The 16,520-nt window shown below is 39.0% G+C and overlaps 2 protein-coding genes across 2 annotated transcripts; both read left to right on the top strand.

Annotated features, from left to right (window-relative positions):
- Window positions 1–789: 789 nt before the first annotated feature.
- On the top strand, window positions 790–8,257 carry synpo2b (synaptopodin 2b; the record flags this gene model as incomplete). Its single annotated transcript, XM_080029930.1, has 3 exons — window positions 790–1,471; window positions 2,371–4,460; window positions 7,793–8,257. The coding sequence occupies 3 exons, from the start codon at window positions 790–792 to the stop codon at window positions 8,255–8,257; spliced, it is 3,237 nt and encodes a 1,078-aa protein (XP_079886056.1).
- Window positions 8,258–10,304: 2,047 nt separating this feature from the next.
- On the top strand, window positions 10,305–14,853 carry myoz2b (myozenin 2b). Its single transcript, XM_080029974.1, has 6 exons — window positions 10,305–10,414; window positions 11,438–11,554; window positions 12,473–12,639; window positions 13,112–13,199; window positions 14,053–14,215; window positions 14,289–14,853. Exons 2-6 carry the CDS (start codon window positions 11,473–11,475, stop codon window positions 14,512–14,514), a joined length of 726 nt encoding a protein of 241 aa, XP_079886100.1. The 5' UTR covers window positions 10,305–10,414; window positions 11,438–11,472; the 3' UTR covers window positions 14,515–14,853.
- The last annotated feature ends 1,667 nt before the right edge of the window (window positions 14,854–16,520 follow it).

The raw sequence follows: 16,520 nt of genomic DNA, 5'->3' as shown, positions 1-16,520 counted from the left end.
CCAAAATCCTGGTCTATTGGTCTATGAATCAATATTGTAAAGGCACCAACATGAACAATTTCTTAATACTAAATTTATTTTATTTTTAGTTACATGGATACTTTTTTAGCAGTGATTTTGATATAATATTTGAGTCCAAAAATAATTTGAGATAATAATTGGGTAGCCTGTACAATACCTAACTGTCTATATATAAAACAAACACTGGCTTTTAGTGAGGGAGTAGGAGGCCTAGTATTTCTACTATGTGTAAAACAAATAGTCTCTCAGATTTAGTTCTTAAATGGAAATGCTGACAGCAATTGCATTGCTGATATTTGTTGCAGTGATAGATGAGAATAGTGGAGCGAAAGAAACCTTGCTGTATAAACAGGGGTTCGGAAAACGGCAACCAATTGTTTTGCTTATGCTCTTGGATGTGAATGCTGTTTCCCCCTTGATATTGCATACCATTCCATGTAGAGCGATGGCAGCCCTGATGCAACTGCCAAAGAGAAGCTGCAGTTCCTATTGGGGATAGGAAGAACTTTTACACAATACATATGTACTAACGCAAACATCTCTTGATCTGAACAGTAAATACTTAAATTCAACATATATATATAACAATTATATATATTATATAATTGTTAGAATATTTCTACAAGAACATTTAATTGTTTTTGCTATTGCTATTTTCAGTGTATTTCCTAAAGTTTCTGATCATTACATAATACATAATTACTTGGCCTGAAGTGTTTATTTTTTTGTTTGTTTATTTCTTCAGGTCATTGTGAAACAGCATCAGAGATGGAACCAGAAGCTGAAGACCCAGACAACACTGATAACTTGGTCCCTTGGTCAGGTTCAGATGGTTCCCAGGAACTGTGTGTCTCTGAGTCCTATTTTGAAGATGATGCCAGCGATGCAGAGTACCCTCCAGATTCTCGACCTGCTCATCTCCCCAAGTCTGACCTTCGGTCCCAAAAAAGCCTTCAATCACAAGACTCGGAATCTGCAGGTGAACAACAGTCCCTGCCTGAACTTAGTGGATGTGAAGAGGATGTCTCATACAAAGAAGAGGATGACATCTACCTAAGTGAATCAAGAGAGTCCATTACAGAATGTCATCATATCCAAACCTCAACAATGCCACGATCCACACACCAAGAGTGCCCCAATTCTGAGCCTCACGCTAGCCAGATATCACTTCCTCATTCCCAGTCATCCTCCTCCTCTCTTGGCTGTGCTGCTGATGTGACCCTGGCCTTGACCCTGACTGCAGGGCAGTCCCTGGGAGCCAGTAACAGGCAGGGTCCAAGGACTGGGAACAGGAGGGTAGGATCCTCAGAGGAAGGAGGGAGTAGTGAAGCACCTCCTGCTTCTGTCTTCTTTGGAATTTCAGACGAGGGTGCTGAGCAGGCAGAGAAGTGGAACTCAGAGTCTGACACAGATCTGTGCAGACCGGAGAGGCACAGGGCAAGGTACACACGTAAGTATCTATCTCCTACCCTCGCTTGTTATATTCCTGTGGTCATATCAAGCTAGTAGTGCAAAGTTTACAGCATAGATTAAATGTTTTCTAACTTTAAATTATGTATTATTTATTGCTGAGATATAATGTTATGTTTACTTTAGTGCAGCTCTGGACACAAAGCTTGGATAATAAGATTAAATTACATTTTATTCCCGTAATCATTATTGGTGTTATGTGAAGCAAGATACTTAATATAACCGATAGATTAGAAGTTGTGCAAAACACCATGGGTGCAGGTTATTTCCATGCTGTAATGTGGGGTCTATTTAAGGCGGACTTACAGGGAGAATTCCCATGGCTTTAATAGTCAGAGCAGGATAAGAATAAATATGACCATATGATGAGGCTGGCAGAAACAAATTTGACAGACACCAACATGTGTCACCCTGGCCTGTTACCCGATCCCTTTTCCAATCGTAAGACTTGACTGCAATGGAAAGTGAGCTGATAAGTTTCCTTGCCACATGGACCCCCCAAAGTTAGCTGTAAGTGAATATGTTGCTTTTATTAGTGTGCTGGCTTCTGCAGGGGCAACTTCAACATATCTCTTACTTATTCTTACTTTGCTTCTGTCAAAAAAATTATAATAATTGCGGGTTTCATCAGCAAGCTGAGAATACCAAAGCTCCGTATGAAACAAACCCCCACATTTTAAGTTAATGTCATTCAACCAAGGGTTAGCTGACCCTATTTTAGCATTAATTATTTAAATAGGATAGTTTGTTAATTTTACAATGACAAAATATCATATTAAAATAATGTCTATATACTGTCTAATTACAAAATTGTTTGTTTTTATCCTACTCTCTTCCCTCCCTCCCTCCTCTCTTTCTCGCTGTCTTCCTTTGTCTCAGGGCTCAGTCACAACGAGAGCCACTCAGAAAGACAGGTCAAGGACACCAAATCTAAATGTAAGCGAATTGCTCGGCTTCTAACAGATGCACCCAACCCTCAAAATAAGGGAGCCTTGCTGTTTAATAAACGCCGCCAGAGGGTCAAGAAGTATACACTTGTGAGTTACGGGACTGGTGATTACAAGTTTGACCGTGGAAACCAAATAAAGAAGAAAACTGAAAAAGTCAGATCAGCTGATTATAACCCTGTGGCAACAAGTGAATCTGAGTTAGAGGAGGAGTGTTCTGTTACTCACCTGAAGCACAATTTAAGTCTGAATTGGGGAAGTGTTCGAGAAATGGAAGCACTACCTCAAACAAAAGGAAGGGGTGTTACGATGTTTGTCCAACGCCGCAAACGGATGGATGAAATCCTGACAGAGCGTGAACAACTGCGGAGTAAAGGAATATCTGTGGAGACTGTAGGAGAACCTGAATATACAGAAGCACAGAATATTTATGACGATAAGGAAATGTACATGCATACTAATCAGGCCAACTACATGGATGAAAATCTCAAACAGCATGTAGAATACCAAGAAAATATTGACCACATGAATGACCAATCCAATGTGTCAAGACCCTTGGTGCCGAACAGAACTGCGAAGCCTTTCCTAGGTTTTCAAGACAGCACAACTGCTTCTGCAATGCCTGGTGTTCCAATGACAAAGAAGCAAGAATCAAGATTCCGAGTACCGGTGCCTATAAATAGTAACCCACAGGTTTGGTCCCCAACTGGAGACATCATAGCTTCAAGAGATGAGCGAATATCTGTACCAGCCATCAAGACCGGTATCCTGCCAGAGTCAAAACGGAAAACCACTAATAAAAAGCCATCGATGCTAGCACAAGACTCTGGTAGTCAAAACAAAGGGGAAAGGAGGTCTTATTTTGAGGCAGAGGAAGACTTTTTTAGTCTAGGTGCTGAAGCTTGCAACTTCATGCAACCTAGGACAATAAAACTCAAGAATCCCCCTCCAGTTGCCCCAAAACCTACCATGAACCCAACCTGCCATCCTTGGATGAGGAGGAGTCCTTCCTGTGAGCCATTTATTCCACCAAGAAGTCCGATTTCACAACCTTCTAACAGTCTGGTGGGGCCTCATACTCAGCATTACTCACCGCAGCAAGATTGGGCTCCTCCTCAACAGATGGCCATCCAATGGGCACCAGATCTGACTCAGGCAAGTCTTCAAACACATGCCAAAGCCGATGCTCCAGAAAACAACTCCTCTTCTCAACTTAATCTTCAGCCAACCACAAATACCTGGAGTATACCGTCACCACGATCCCCTGTGAGTATGCAAGCCCCCAGTCCTACCCACAGCCCACATCATCCAACTTCACCTTCAAGGAATAAGCCAGACAGTACTCCACACTCAGTTGCCTCTTGCCCACCACAGCTAGGGAAGCCATACGTCCACGCATCAAAAGCTCCACAGGCCTATCCAAAAGGTCGAGTCTCAGACAGAGGTGTTAATCAGGCTGTTGATGGTCCAACTATGTCAGGAAAAGGTGCAGAGTTGTTTGCCAAAAGACAGTCCCGTATGGAGAAGTTTGTTGTTGATGCTGAAACAGTGCAAGCTCACAAAACAAGATCCCCCTCCCCAACTTCGTCCCTCCCTAACGTCTGGCGGTATTCTTCCAATATACGTGCCCCTCCTCCTTTATCATACAATCCTCTTCTTGCTCCTTTCAACCCTACATTAGCAGCCAAGCAACCCCCTTCCACAAGCCCCCAAACCAAACCTAAGACCAAAGAGAAACCTAAAGCAGCCCCAAAGCACCTTGATGCCTTAGATATTATGAAACATCAGCCTTATCAGTTGGACTCATCACTGTTCAAGTATGGTGCAGTCCCCGAGGGCACAGGCCCTAGCCCCAAACCGACTCCCGAGGCCAAAGGACCTACACCCAAACCAACTCAAACATCAAAATTTGAGGTTATCAAAAGCCTCAAACATAGATCTGACCCTTATCATTATCCTAAAAATGCCCCTGAGCTTCCTGTTCAAAGTGAGGCAGAAGTCCCTGCTAAGTCTCCTGTACCGGTAAGATTTGAAAATTATTCTGCCAGTCGAAACACAAGATCAGCTAAGCCTCTTGCCATTGACAAGCGCTTGGATGAAAATCACACTGCCACAACTGCAACACATCACATTACCAACAAGCAAGCACCAAGCGCCCGACCTGCAAGCACGTGCTCCCAGCATTCATCTATTGGTGACAGCATAGCTGCCGCTTTTTCTCCTGCATCTCTTATTGCTAGAGGTGCACTTCAAATGGCACCTCGGCCAAAATTTTCTGCTAAGAAGCCAGTGGCCACAGGCACACAATGGAGACCTGTTGCCATGCTTCATTAGTTCTGTACTGTATATGGTCATGCTTAGGTGTAGTCAACACTGAGACGATAGAACCCAATTACAACTGCAACTTGGATCTAAAATGTCTCACAAGTGGAAATGTATAGACTTTTGCACTAACTGTGGGCCGCATCAAAAATCATTTACAGTTTGCAGCTGTAAGAATATTTAGCTGGCAATAAATGGAAAGTATGAGAAGGACGTTGATTGTAGAGCAAAGTTAGCCTCAAATTGTAAATTGATGGATAATAAACTAGAATAAATAAAAACGTACCACATTAAATCATCTTCCTCAAACGTGGGAGGTGCACGTTTGCTTGAAAAAGGAAATGATGACTAAAAATGTTAAGTGATTCTCAGGAAGTGCTATGTATGTGCAATATTGTTGTTCAACAAAGGTCTATTTTTAAAGATGTTTTTCCTTTATAAGAAATACGATTAAATGCATGATATGCCTTTTTATTTAGTAGTAGTCACACTTACCCCCAAGATCTACACACAACATTAATATTTATTAAAACAATTATTTATTAAATTCAAATTTAGGCTCAAAATTTAACAATTATATTAACAAATAATTTTAATAATCGATTGTGTCTTTGGATAAACTGCCTATGCACTTCTTGTTTGGATAAATAATATTTGCAATTCCTTCAGTTTCATTCCAAACTTTTATTGCATCACAACAGCTAAAATCATTAATCTTAGTTGTGATCATTAACCCTGATGACTCAAAATGTTTTTTAAGTTGATATATGTTCTGCAATGGTCAGTTAGGCCAGTCATTCAACTGTCAGTAAAGTCATGAGCCATTCTGTATCTTCATCCTTGATGTAAAACATAAGAAAGTTATCACAAAGATTGGACTATTCAGCCATTGTGTCATATTACCATAGCACCTCAAAATGAAAATAGGAAACGTTTGTGTTGCTTGTCTCTATGTTTCTGTCTTTCACAAATATCACTGTTTATTGCACTTCTTGTACTCAGCACAATCATGCTATTAAATGTCTCTTTCCTTCTGCTTGTGTATTTCTTCTGTGTGTCATAGGTGTCTATTCTCTTCTCCTAAACTTCTGCATTACTACTTTTTCTGGGTCACCCATATTTCCTCCTTTATCTTATTCACTGCTTCACATTTTCACATAAAATGTACTTATATTTGTGTAACCTTCAGCAATGAGCATTTTCTAAAGGGCGCCACATTATTTGTAATTTTGATTAAATTATTTCTGATATTTATAGAAAATTGTAAATTGCTGAAGGTTGACACTGATTCCCTTCCTGTTTAAACTTTGGCTGGACTGATGTGTTTGTTTGTATGTTTGTTTTCACAGCATTAGAGGTCTGAAAGTGAGAAGTTTGGAACTATGATCTAGGCCAGGGGTCACCAACACAGTGCCCGCGGGCACCAGGTAGCCCGCAAGGACCATATGACGCGCCCTCAGGCCTGTTCTAAAAAAATCGCATAATAATCTGTTTCCAACCTTTTTTAAGTCATTGTTGATCATTATTGTGAGAAATCTTTAACATGATCAGTGTCTTCACATAGATGAATATCATTAATCATTAATGATAATATATAACTAAAGGCAAACTGAGCAAATTTGTTATTTCAGAAGAGTGTATCAAACTGGGTGCCCTTCGTATGACTCAGTACCCATGAAGTAGCCCTCAGGTTCAAAAAGGTTGGTGACCCCTGATCTAGGCCCTCAGGTGATGCTGATAGTCAATGGAAGGGAAATCCACGGAAAGAAGAATTTACATTTTGTTAATTTAATGATCATTTTCAGTATCATTTAAAGACAGGTCAAATTTGGAATTAACTTTCAATAACTAGATTTCTGTAATTAGTTCCTAATAAGCAGACCCATTACACACACAAAAAAACACTATGTTAGATTGCAAAAAGATTTACTGAGTGGTCAACTGTCCTTGTGTGCCATTGGGAATTTGTTTATCTTTGTTTAAGCTTTAAAGCTATTTCCAAGGGGGCTGTTGTCAAACATTGTCACAATTCCTTGGAATATCTTCCTTTACCTAGTTTAAACCAAAGCAGACAACCAAGCCTGACAGGACTGCAGCAATTTGCTGTTTGTATCATACCTAAGGTAGGATGAGCTAACAACGAGTCGGTCATAGAAAACCTTTACATAGTTGTCAAGTTTACTGAGTCTTGGTAATTCAAACAGTGGTGCACAAGATTTCAGAAGGTTGCAGTATAGGTCTAAGGCAGATACTTAAAAGGCAACAGCTTTGGGTATACAGGAGTTCTGTGACATCGCCTAGTTTTGAGCATTGCTCTTCCGACCTTCAACCTGAGCAGAGGTCTAATTAGGCATTACATTACATTGCATTTAGCTGATCCTTTAAAAGAAAATCTATTTACGGGTGGATTTCCCCTTTTAGCAGATGAAAAAAGCAAGTTGGAACTGATATAGTTCGAAGCAAAGTTTCCTAATCTTAAACATTTCTTTAATGTAGTAAGATTTCCGCTGTCTTTATTTTAAATGTCCTGAACCAACACCAGGTAAGTTTTTGAAACTTTTAAAATTCATTTTCAACATGTGTTAATGTTTCAAATGCTGCTTCAAGACCCTTAGACAAGATCCTACCCACATATTGACATCACTCTAACTTAATCCTGTAGTTTGTCTTCACATGTTGACAGTTAATTTAGATGAAGAATTGTTTTTTTAAGAGTTTGTGTGTTTTTGTCTTTGCAAATCCTAAAATGTAGTGATAAATGTTGAAAGAAAACAGTCAATTTTCATAGAAAAATTGCCCACACACTGACAAAAAAACAGGTTATTTTTTTGTCAGTGTGTGGGCAGTGTCAGCAAATTATCCCTAATTCGTTTGCACCTAGCGTACACTAAAACTTTGCATTTCATTCCTAATAAAATATCGATAAACCAGGACATTTATTAGCTGTCTAAGCTTCCATGAAGCCAGGTGGTGGCAGCAAAGTCTGTAACATTTATGTCACACCAGTCAACTAATATGAGCTTTTGTTTCAGGGATATGGTAGAAATCGCTCTCTGAGCCTGCCCAAGCGACAGTATTCAGTGCCTTCTCTTGGACTGCCTGGAATTCAGTCGTCTTTTCTACCCACCCGGAGGCAAACATCCTTTCAAGAAAAAGTCTACAAGCCACTGTCACCATGGCAGGCAGCGTCCAGAAGCCCCATTGGTTCAGTGGATGATGCCTTTTTGTTTCAGAGCCTCCCGTCATCTATTGCCTCTAACGTCAGAGCTGCAGGACATCACAAATCTCTGCCAGAGCCTCCCGAAGAATGGAAGCGAAGGGTGTCTCTTGATCCCCCAGCTGTCAGTAAGAGTCATTATTATGCAGTCCCAGCTTTTCAGGCACTGTCCATGAGCAGGACATTTTCACCTGAGAGACCAGCCTTCTATGGGCCTCCATTCAGACCTGCCCAGCCTCTAAGGCCTGCCAGTAGGGCCAGTATTGGATATGTGGGATAAGTTTCCAATCCAAACAAAGTACTCTGTCTTATAGTGCAGCCCAGAGGAGTTAATACAACTGTGATGAGGTCCAATAAAGAGAAACACAGTACATTTTCATATTCACGTAAATTATATATGGAGTGTGCAAAGTACTGTATATTGACAATCAGAGAACATCATCATCATCTTCAACCTCTTATTTGGAGTCAGGTCGCGGGGGCAGCAGCTTGAACAGGGGATCCCAAACTTAACATTAGAGAACATTAGAGACAAAAACGTTGTTGTTGACACGTGTTTGTTCAAATGCTTCCAATAGGTTTGAAACGTAGGAATATTTTAGACAATGTATGAAGTGTGTTTTAAAATGTTAATGGCGGCGATGGGTCATCATGGCACGAGTGGTCACTTGGTTTGAAAGGCACAACAATGTACTAGGAAGGTGTGGTGTGTTGCTGATGAGATATTACCCAGTATAGTATAGTATGCACTGATGGCAGATTTTGTGACCTTTTCAGAATCATTATATCCCAGCAGTTTTTAGTGACTGGTTAAGGACAGGAGTGGACCTCAGGAAAAGGGTTATGTTTTGTGAAAGCTATAGAGGATGTGTAGAGAAATGTTTAAAGTGTTTTATTTTGTTTATTTGTTTTTTTAGTAGAGTGGTGTTGCTCACTGAAAATTGATGAGAAATCAAGCATGTTAAGAAATCTTTACTGTAGCTCATCTTGTTTTAATCTGTTTTATCTCTCACTATTTTCGAGTGGTGATGGCATGTATATTCAAAGGGTGAACATTTCAAAATGCTTTTCTCTCTGTACTTGATGTGCATTTTTAGGAAAGTAGCAGAATTGAAACAATCTGAACAATGACCTTATTTGAACTAACAACCTTCCAATGTGAGATTTCATGGTGGATTTAAGCCTGTTTGCTACTATTTTATGTACTTTTAGGTCAAGAGGAATACATGTTGCATGTGTTGGTTGTACACTGTGTGGCGTTAAAATGTAAACAGAACCACAGATTCTGCCATTGAGTGTCAGAGTTTCAATGTCTGATGTATTGTCTTTGCCTATTGGGCTTTTACCCTGTGTTTAAGAGTTTTCTTGGGTACGATGTCATTTTGTGCACCTATTAATCACAAACTGAAAAATAAAAGACATGGAACTGATTTAAGTCTTAAATCAAAAGTGTTTCTTTGATTTTGTTCTATTTTTGAGGTTCAATGACATAATGCTAAAATTAAAAAAGGAAGTCGGTGCAGGAAAAGCATATATGTTTTAATTAATTATGATTATGTGTAAGATGTCTTTGTTTATTAAGCTACAATGTATATAACAGCAATATAAAAGTAATAAAACAGGCATTCAATTGTGGTTGAAGCATTCACAGTAAGTGTTAGGATTACATCAGGAACTTCTCTCATGTATGAACAGTATATTTTTTCGTAAAAGATTAAAGTTTAGTATGTCTGAAGTGTGACAGCAGGTTTGGCTGCCAGGGTAATGACCTTGATGCTGCTTTATTAAAATCGCTTTGGTTGGCCAACATCTCAGAGATGTGACCACACTACTCCGCAACCCCCCTCCCCCCACATTTGTCTGTATATGATTATCCAAAGTCAGTAATTACACATTAACAGTTACAGCTCAGTTTGGAAAGAGTAGTACACAAGGAACAGCTGTGCCCAGTGTTAACCATCTCCCTAACTTGAGGGCACAGCGACTCAGAGGTTACGTCAACGCACATACTTTAGAGACTCAACACAAGGAAAGGAAGAACATCTCTGGAGAGGAAAAGAAGAACATTAGTGGGCATGTGTATTGTCGATCCTCTCTCTCTCTCTCTCACTTTCTCTCTCACTTTCTCTCTCTGTCTGTCTCACTTCCTCTCTCTCTCTCTCTCTCTCTCTCTCTCTCTCTCTCTCTCTCCCTGGTAGCTATCCTTGCCCCATGGTGTTTGAGAGTGGGTTTTGAGTGTTTGGCAGGTTAAATTTAGCCTATTGATGTAAGCTGCATTCCATTCACAACAGACACAGAGACACACTCACAGTTTGGTTTTAGTGTCCAGGAGTGTGAAGATCAGGGAAGATCAAACTACCTACTGTAGGTTGACCCCTGAGCCTCTGTGTCTCCCTTTCAAGGATACAGGTTGCACACTATAGGGACACCATCACAGGTAGGGACAAGCCTCCTCAGGGTGTATTTTGTGTGTGGTATATTTACATTATATTGAAGTTACATTTGAACCTTGGAGAAAGTCGCTGTGTTGGGATCAAATAAATGTAATAAAATTGGATGCATCGAACTAACATCTGTTAAATATAGGAGTGACCTTAAGGAAATGCAACATTTGGCAGATTATCAGTTAATCAGACACTATATCTACTCTCTTTGATATAATGCTTTCTATATATCTTTCTATATATATATATATATATATATATATATTATATGAAATAATTATGAAATTGTGATAAAATATCATAGTCATAAGTCAGCCGATTGGCGAAATGGTGTTATTGAACATTTGCGATTTTTTTAAAGCATCATGTTCTACATTTGAAAAAAAAGAAGCAAAAGCTAAATTAGGCAATTGCACCGACCACTGCAAACGTAAAATTATTATGGATATTGTATTTTTTATAATGTTTTTTTTCTCTTTCTTTTATTTTGAATGTTGTACCTTTGTTGTGCCATGCTATGCAAATAAACTTAGGTACAGACTATTCACCCTTGACATTTGCACGTTATGTATCCTGTGGCAACATTAATGGGAGCAACTAACAGAAGTTCACATACTAAGAAATTGATCCAGTCAGGACAGGGATACGATTTAAAAATGTGGGCTTTGGGATTATGCTATACATTGTAATCTCTGAACTATTGTAACATGACAAACGTTGACATGGCAGATGACTAAAAAAAACATCTAAATTGTAAAATACTATGTAAAAGAAAATAATGGGGCATTTAATATGATACTATCGAGTGTCCTTCCGTCACCTTTCAACATTCAGGGTTTTCTTCGATGACTGATAAAATGATCGTACATTTGCACAGGAAACACCGTGTGTATCTGTAACCTGTCAACATTATGTGCTAGCACCCATGTTCTATGAGGTCACAGTGTTAGGAATGAAATACTTTCCTCATGACTTGGACAGAACAACTACATCCTGTGTCCTGTATGTGTTTCCAGTACTCCTGAGTTCTGCCAACCTTGCCAAAGCCACAATGTCACAATTCTGTACAATGCCAGCTGGAGAGAGGAAGAAGTGTGCAGCAGCTATTTACCAAGAGGTCCATGGTATCAATGGTATGATGCTAGAGCCAAGGCTATGTGGACAAACACACTGCTGCAAAATAATATCAATTCTGATCGGGGTTCAAAATGTCAGGGTTACACTCCAGCACTTGCCATAAATAAGATAATGAGATGATTTACTACCTATGGTGGCTAATCCTTTGTCGTTGTCCTTTTCAAAAGTCTATTTCTGGAGAGGGGAGGGAAGTTGTGAGAGCCAACTGTGTAGAAGTTTTTCATGTGAGTGAAGGTCCGTGACAGCTGGGGTACATTCCGTGTGTAGCGGTGGACGAGGAACCATCATGTGCATCCAAACAAATGTTCAAGTACAATGATAACTTATTGTCTATGACAGTCCTTGGAAAATAGAAAATATGAATTTTCTGACACCTTTGATGTAATTTATTGACCCTGGCTTAAACCTAGTCAGCTGTCAAAAATGATATCAAGGGACATTTCTGCGTGTATTTTTATATTGTCCATCCATGATCCAGCTCTAAAAGCAGGATTAACCCAGTAGACGGCCCGGGGGTAAAAACAAACTGTCTGCCATGGCCTCCCCTTAAGACTTAGACACAGGGCCAATATCCTATTGATGAGTTTTAAAAGCCACTTTAAAGCCAAACAAAATGTGCAATTAGTCTAATTTCCATGGTCACCAACTCGTAAACATGGTGGCGTTTCTGACACCCTAGTTGCCTACTTTTGCTTGCTGATCCTTTTTAGAAAATGTACCTTGACTGGATGATACATGTTGGCAAAAATGTGTTTTTCAGTTTTTGAAAAGATTGCTAGAACACAATTAGAGCTGCTTGTATGCAACAATTAATATACTGATACTATTGAGTGTCTACTTAACCTGCATCTTGTACAGATTTTTGTCTTTCTCTACACACTGATACATTTTTTTTCTACTTTGTTGTTCGACAGGGGACGTAATGGATTTGGGAAAGAAGCTCTGCACTCCTAAAGACATCATGTTGGAGGAGTTATCATTGCTTTCCAACAGAGGTTCCCGGCTCTTCAAAATGCGCCAGAGGAGATCTGAGAAATATACATTTGAAAGTATTCAAAATGAGGCAAATGCACAGCTAAATGTGAGTGTTTGTTACTCAGTGAGTTCATATGTTTGAATCCCTGTATGTATAGTAAACTATCTTCTAGTATATTCCTGACTCTTCTGGAGTTCTGGCATTAGTACTGTCTGCAAATATTTAAAATGTTTTACTCATCAAGCAAATATATCAGGAAATATGCTCTTGAAAAAAAAACGTGTTACAACTGTGATAACACAGACATGTGCCTCGTGCCTATTGCATCCTCCAGCCAAATCTTCTGAGAGGCTGCTCAGGCACTTTGCTGAGGGGCTGCTCCCCTGTTTATCAGTGCCTGTTGCTATGTTTCTGTATGTGTGTGTGTGTGTGTGTGTGTGTGTGTGTGTGTGTGTGTGTGTGTGTGTGTGTGTGAGCGCATGGAAGAAAAGAGCGGTTTTGGTTGTGGTTACTTTACGTTTTGTGGGTCTATTGATAATCAGAACCCAATACATGTTATGTCTGTTCTGTTTTTCAGAGTGATATTTTAACTGGGGATCCAAACATTGTGGAAATTAAAGTGGATGCACCAGATGATAGAAATACTGCTAATCCAGAAAGCACAGGTAATGATGCACAGACTGGAGTGAAACATTGGAAAATAAAGCTATTACCTATTATCAAAAATAAGTGTAAACACTAACTCTGTGGATATTTAATATTTAAAATAATTTCATTATCTTCTATTTCTTCATCTTCTAAGTTAACCCGTTATACTGCACAGTAAAATAACAGCGACTGATTATGTAATGCTATCATAATGATAACTGGTATTATAATAATAAATAATAATTCATTTAATTTATGGGCGCCTTTCATGAAACTCCAGGACACCTTACAGGGGAAACAAAAAAACATATAAAAACAAACAAAGTGAGGCAAAAACTACATATCCATGATATGTGAGAAAGGTCATAACATCTTGTCTTGTCTTACTTATGGCAACTCATTTGAATATGTGCACCTTGACTCCATGTATGCAACTATGATAAATCATTGAACCTGATCGGTTTGAAATGCTTTCGTTTGGTTTAGTTAATTATATTTTATTATATTTTAATAGCCAACAGAGTACTGTGCTTATTCTGAAATGCTCCGATAGGGTGTCATCCTGTGTCGACACATTATATGATGAGTGCACACTTCAGTTATGTGCTATTTTAAACCCCCAGAGCGCAATGATGGACAATTCAGTCTGCCTGTGTAAGTGTTCTCTAAGCACAGTCTCTATTTATAATCCTTTCCACTCTAAAACTATACTCTCCTACACTATACCGTATATAAAAAAAGGTTTAAAAAAGCAGCTCAGCATTATCCCGTATGGGCAAACATGACTCAAATAATTTTGTTTCAGTATGATCACATGCTAATATTTGTCCTCCTGTATGTCATGTTTGCATTCGCTTGGCCCATGGCAAGACACAACCACAGAGAAGTTAAATCCTACAGGTATGCCCAAGTCCTACCACTCCCCGTGGGATCAGGCAATCCTCAGTGACCCCGACCTCGCTGAAACTCTCAAACTAAGCATGCCAACACCAGACCCACGAGCAGAGCTTCCTGACTACAAATGCTTCAACCGGTGAGAAACCCAAACGTTAGTGATTTTACTATAGGGAAACAAAAACAAAATTTACATTTGATGTCAATTTCAGGGTAGCAACTCCTTATGGTGGCTTTGACAAGACTCCCAGAGGCATCACATTCAAGCTCCCTGAGTTGGATCTGAACCCGCCCAACTATCCAGAGCTGCAAGACCCAGGGATCAAGCGGCCCACTTTCAACAGGACAGCCCAGGGATGGATATCTGAAGGCACCCATCTGATCCTACCCACTGTTACCCTGGAGCCCATCAATGTCCCAGAGTCTGATGACCTGTAGATGGTATTTTACTAATCTGTAATCTGGCAACATGATTTTGTTATGTTGGCAATTGCACCGTCTTTGAAGACAGCAAAAAAGGAAAAAGAAATGAAGTGCAGACACGATTCATACCAAAACTTTTCCCCATGCAATGGATATAAAATGTTTCATGCAATTTTGGACTGATGTGTTTGGTGAACAAATTGTATAGAAGGAAAATCATGTAAATAGCCAAAGAAATGTGCTATACATAGTCAAAGAGGTCCAAGAATAGAGTCCACTGATACTGAAAGCAAAACTGTAAATGTTATAAATGTGCAAATGAAGAATCAATGAAGATGTAATGTAAATAAAGAATGACACTTATTTATTGATGGCACACAACTGGTACATGCAGAAAGTTATATCTTGTTTATATTGATAAGCGATATTTCAATTATAACTACTTTTTTTTTAGAATGACAGAAAAATATAAATAAACTGATCATGTTCATTGTAATTTATTGATCACAATATATAAAGATCTAAATAAAAACTAAAGGTGAGAGCGAGAAGAACTGAATATACAAATAAGGATTTATCAAACTATTAATTCAGTTGATCTGAAATGAATGCTAAAAATAGCCTCAAAATGATAATTTTGATGCTATCATTTGAAATAATTTGACATATCAATTTAGAAACAATTTCAAAGAAATAAAAAAGGTCACATCAATCTGGACTTTGAACTGCGCTGTCATGAAACTGTGCCATTCACACTGAACAGGCTATTCAAATAAAACACAGTTAATCCATAAACTCAGAAACTTTGACTTTATGCTATACTACCAAGTATCATCCCAACCTAGCAGCAACACAGTGTATGAGTGTAAAATACACTAAATGTCTGTCAGTGACATTTGGTGTGTATCCTGCGGATCTTTCTGAGGAGAAACATTCAAGCTGCATGAGTTCTAAGTGTACTGCCTTCTTATACACACTCGCACATATCGTACGTTAATTACTCACTCAGTGCACACGATGTTTATGTTTCTGAATTTAACAAGACACATATGTCCTGGATGAGGGAGACATTTACAAACTCTGCCTTTCAGACAGCTGGAAGATGTAACTGAAAAACTATGGCAGGATTGAGTTCAAGGCCATTGCGAAGTGAACCCATGAGCAAACTAAATACATCAGTATTATTTCTCCAGAACCACAGTGATCCAAAGAATGTGCATACCATTCCCATGAAAAGATCAACGCAAAATGGTATCTATTGAGATGTGCAAAATATTTAGCTTTTTCAGCTGTTCCATTACGTCATGGGATACATGGGACAGTATCACTGACCTCAACATGTTAATTTAGTTTTAAACACAGGGCGACTGTAGACTGGGTGCATTTTTCATCTAAACATCTGACAATAATAAAACTTACTGAGCTCAAACTACTGTAAGTGAAATGGTAACACGTATAGAGATGTGTTGTTGCTAGGTGTCAGTGTTAGGCTGAACTACTACAAACTGGAAACTGAAAAAGAAGAACAAAGCAGATACCCAAAAAACAACTATAAAAATAAACCTAGAGAATGGTTGAGTCTGACAGCTCGTTTGAACAGAACTCAGCTGTGCAACATTTGGAAGGAGAAACATGAAGCCTTATTGTTTTATAAATACCAAAAACTCTTTTTGTCTCCAGGGAGAGGTATCAATGCTATTGCTGGGGCCAAGACAAGAGACATGCTATATTGTTCTACTGTATTACTGTAACACTCATAGAAGGCACATGGTCAAAAAGTTATACAACGTTTATCATATCAGGACATGTAAAAATAACATTGATGCCTCATTTGAACCTCACAAATTGTGATAGAAGATACTCCTGCTTGATATTCACAATCAGATGTATTTGCTACGTTGAGGAATTATACCGTATTTCCACATTTTATGCTGTGAACACACACACACACACACACACACACACACACACACACACACACACACACACACACACACACACACACACACACACACACACAC

Source organism: Ammodytes marinus (assembly GCF_949987685.1).
Source record: "Ammodytes marinus genome assembly, chromosome: 6".
Classification (NCBI taxonomy): domain Eukaryota; kingdom Metazoa; phylum Chordata; class Actinopteri; order Uranoscopiformes; family Ammodytidae; genus Ammodytes; species Ammodytes marinus.
This window is presented reverse-complemented; position numbering and strand designations above follow the sequence as displayed.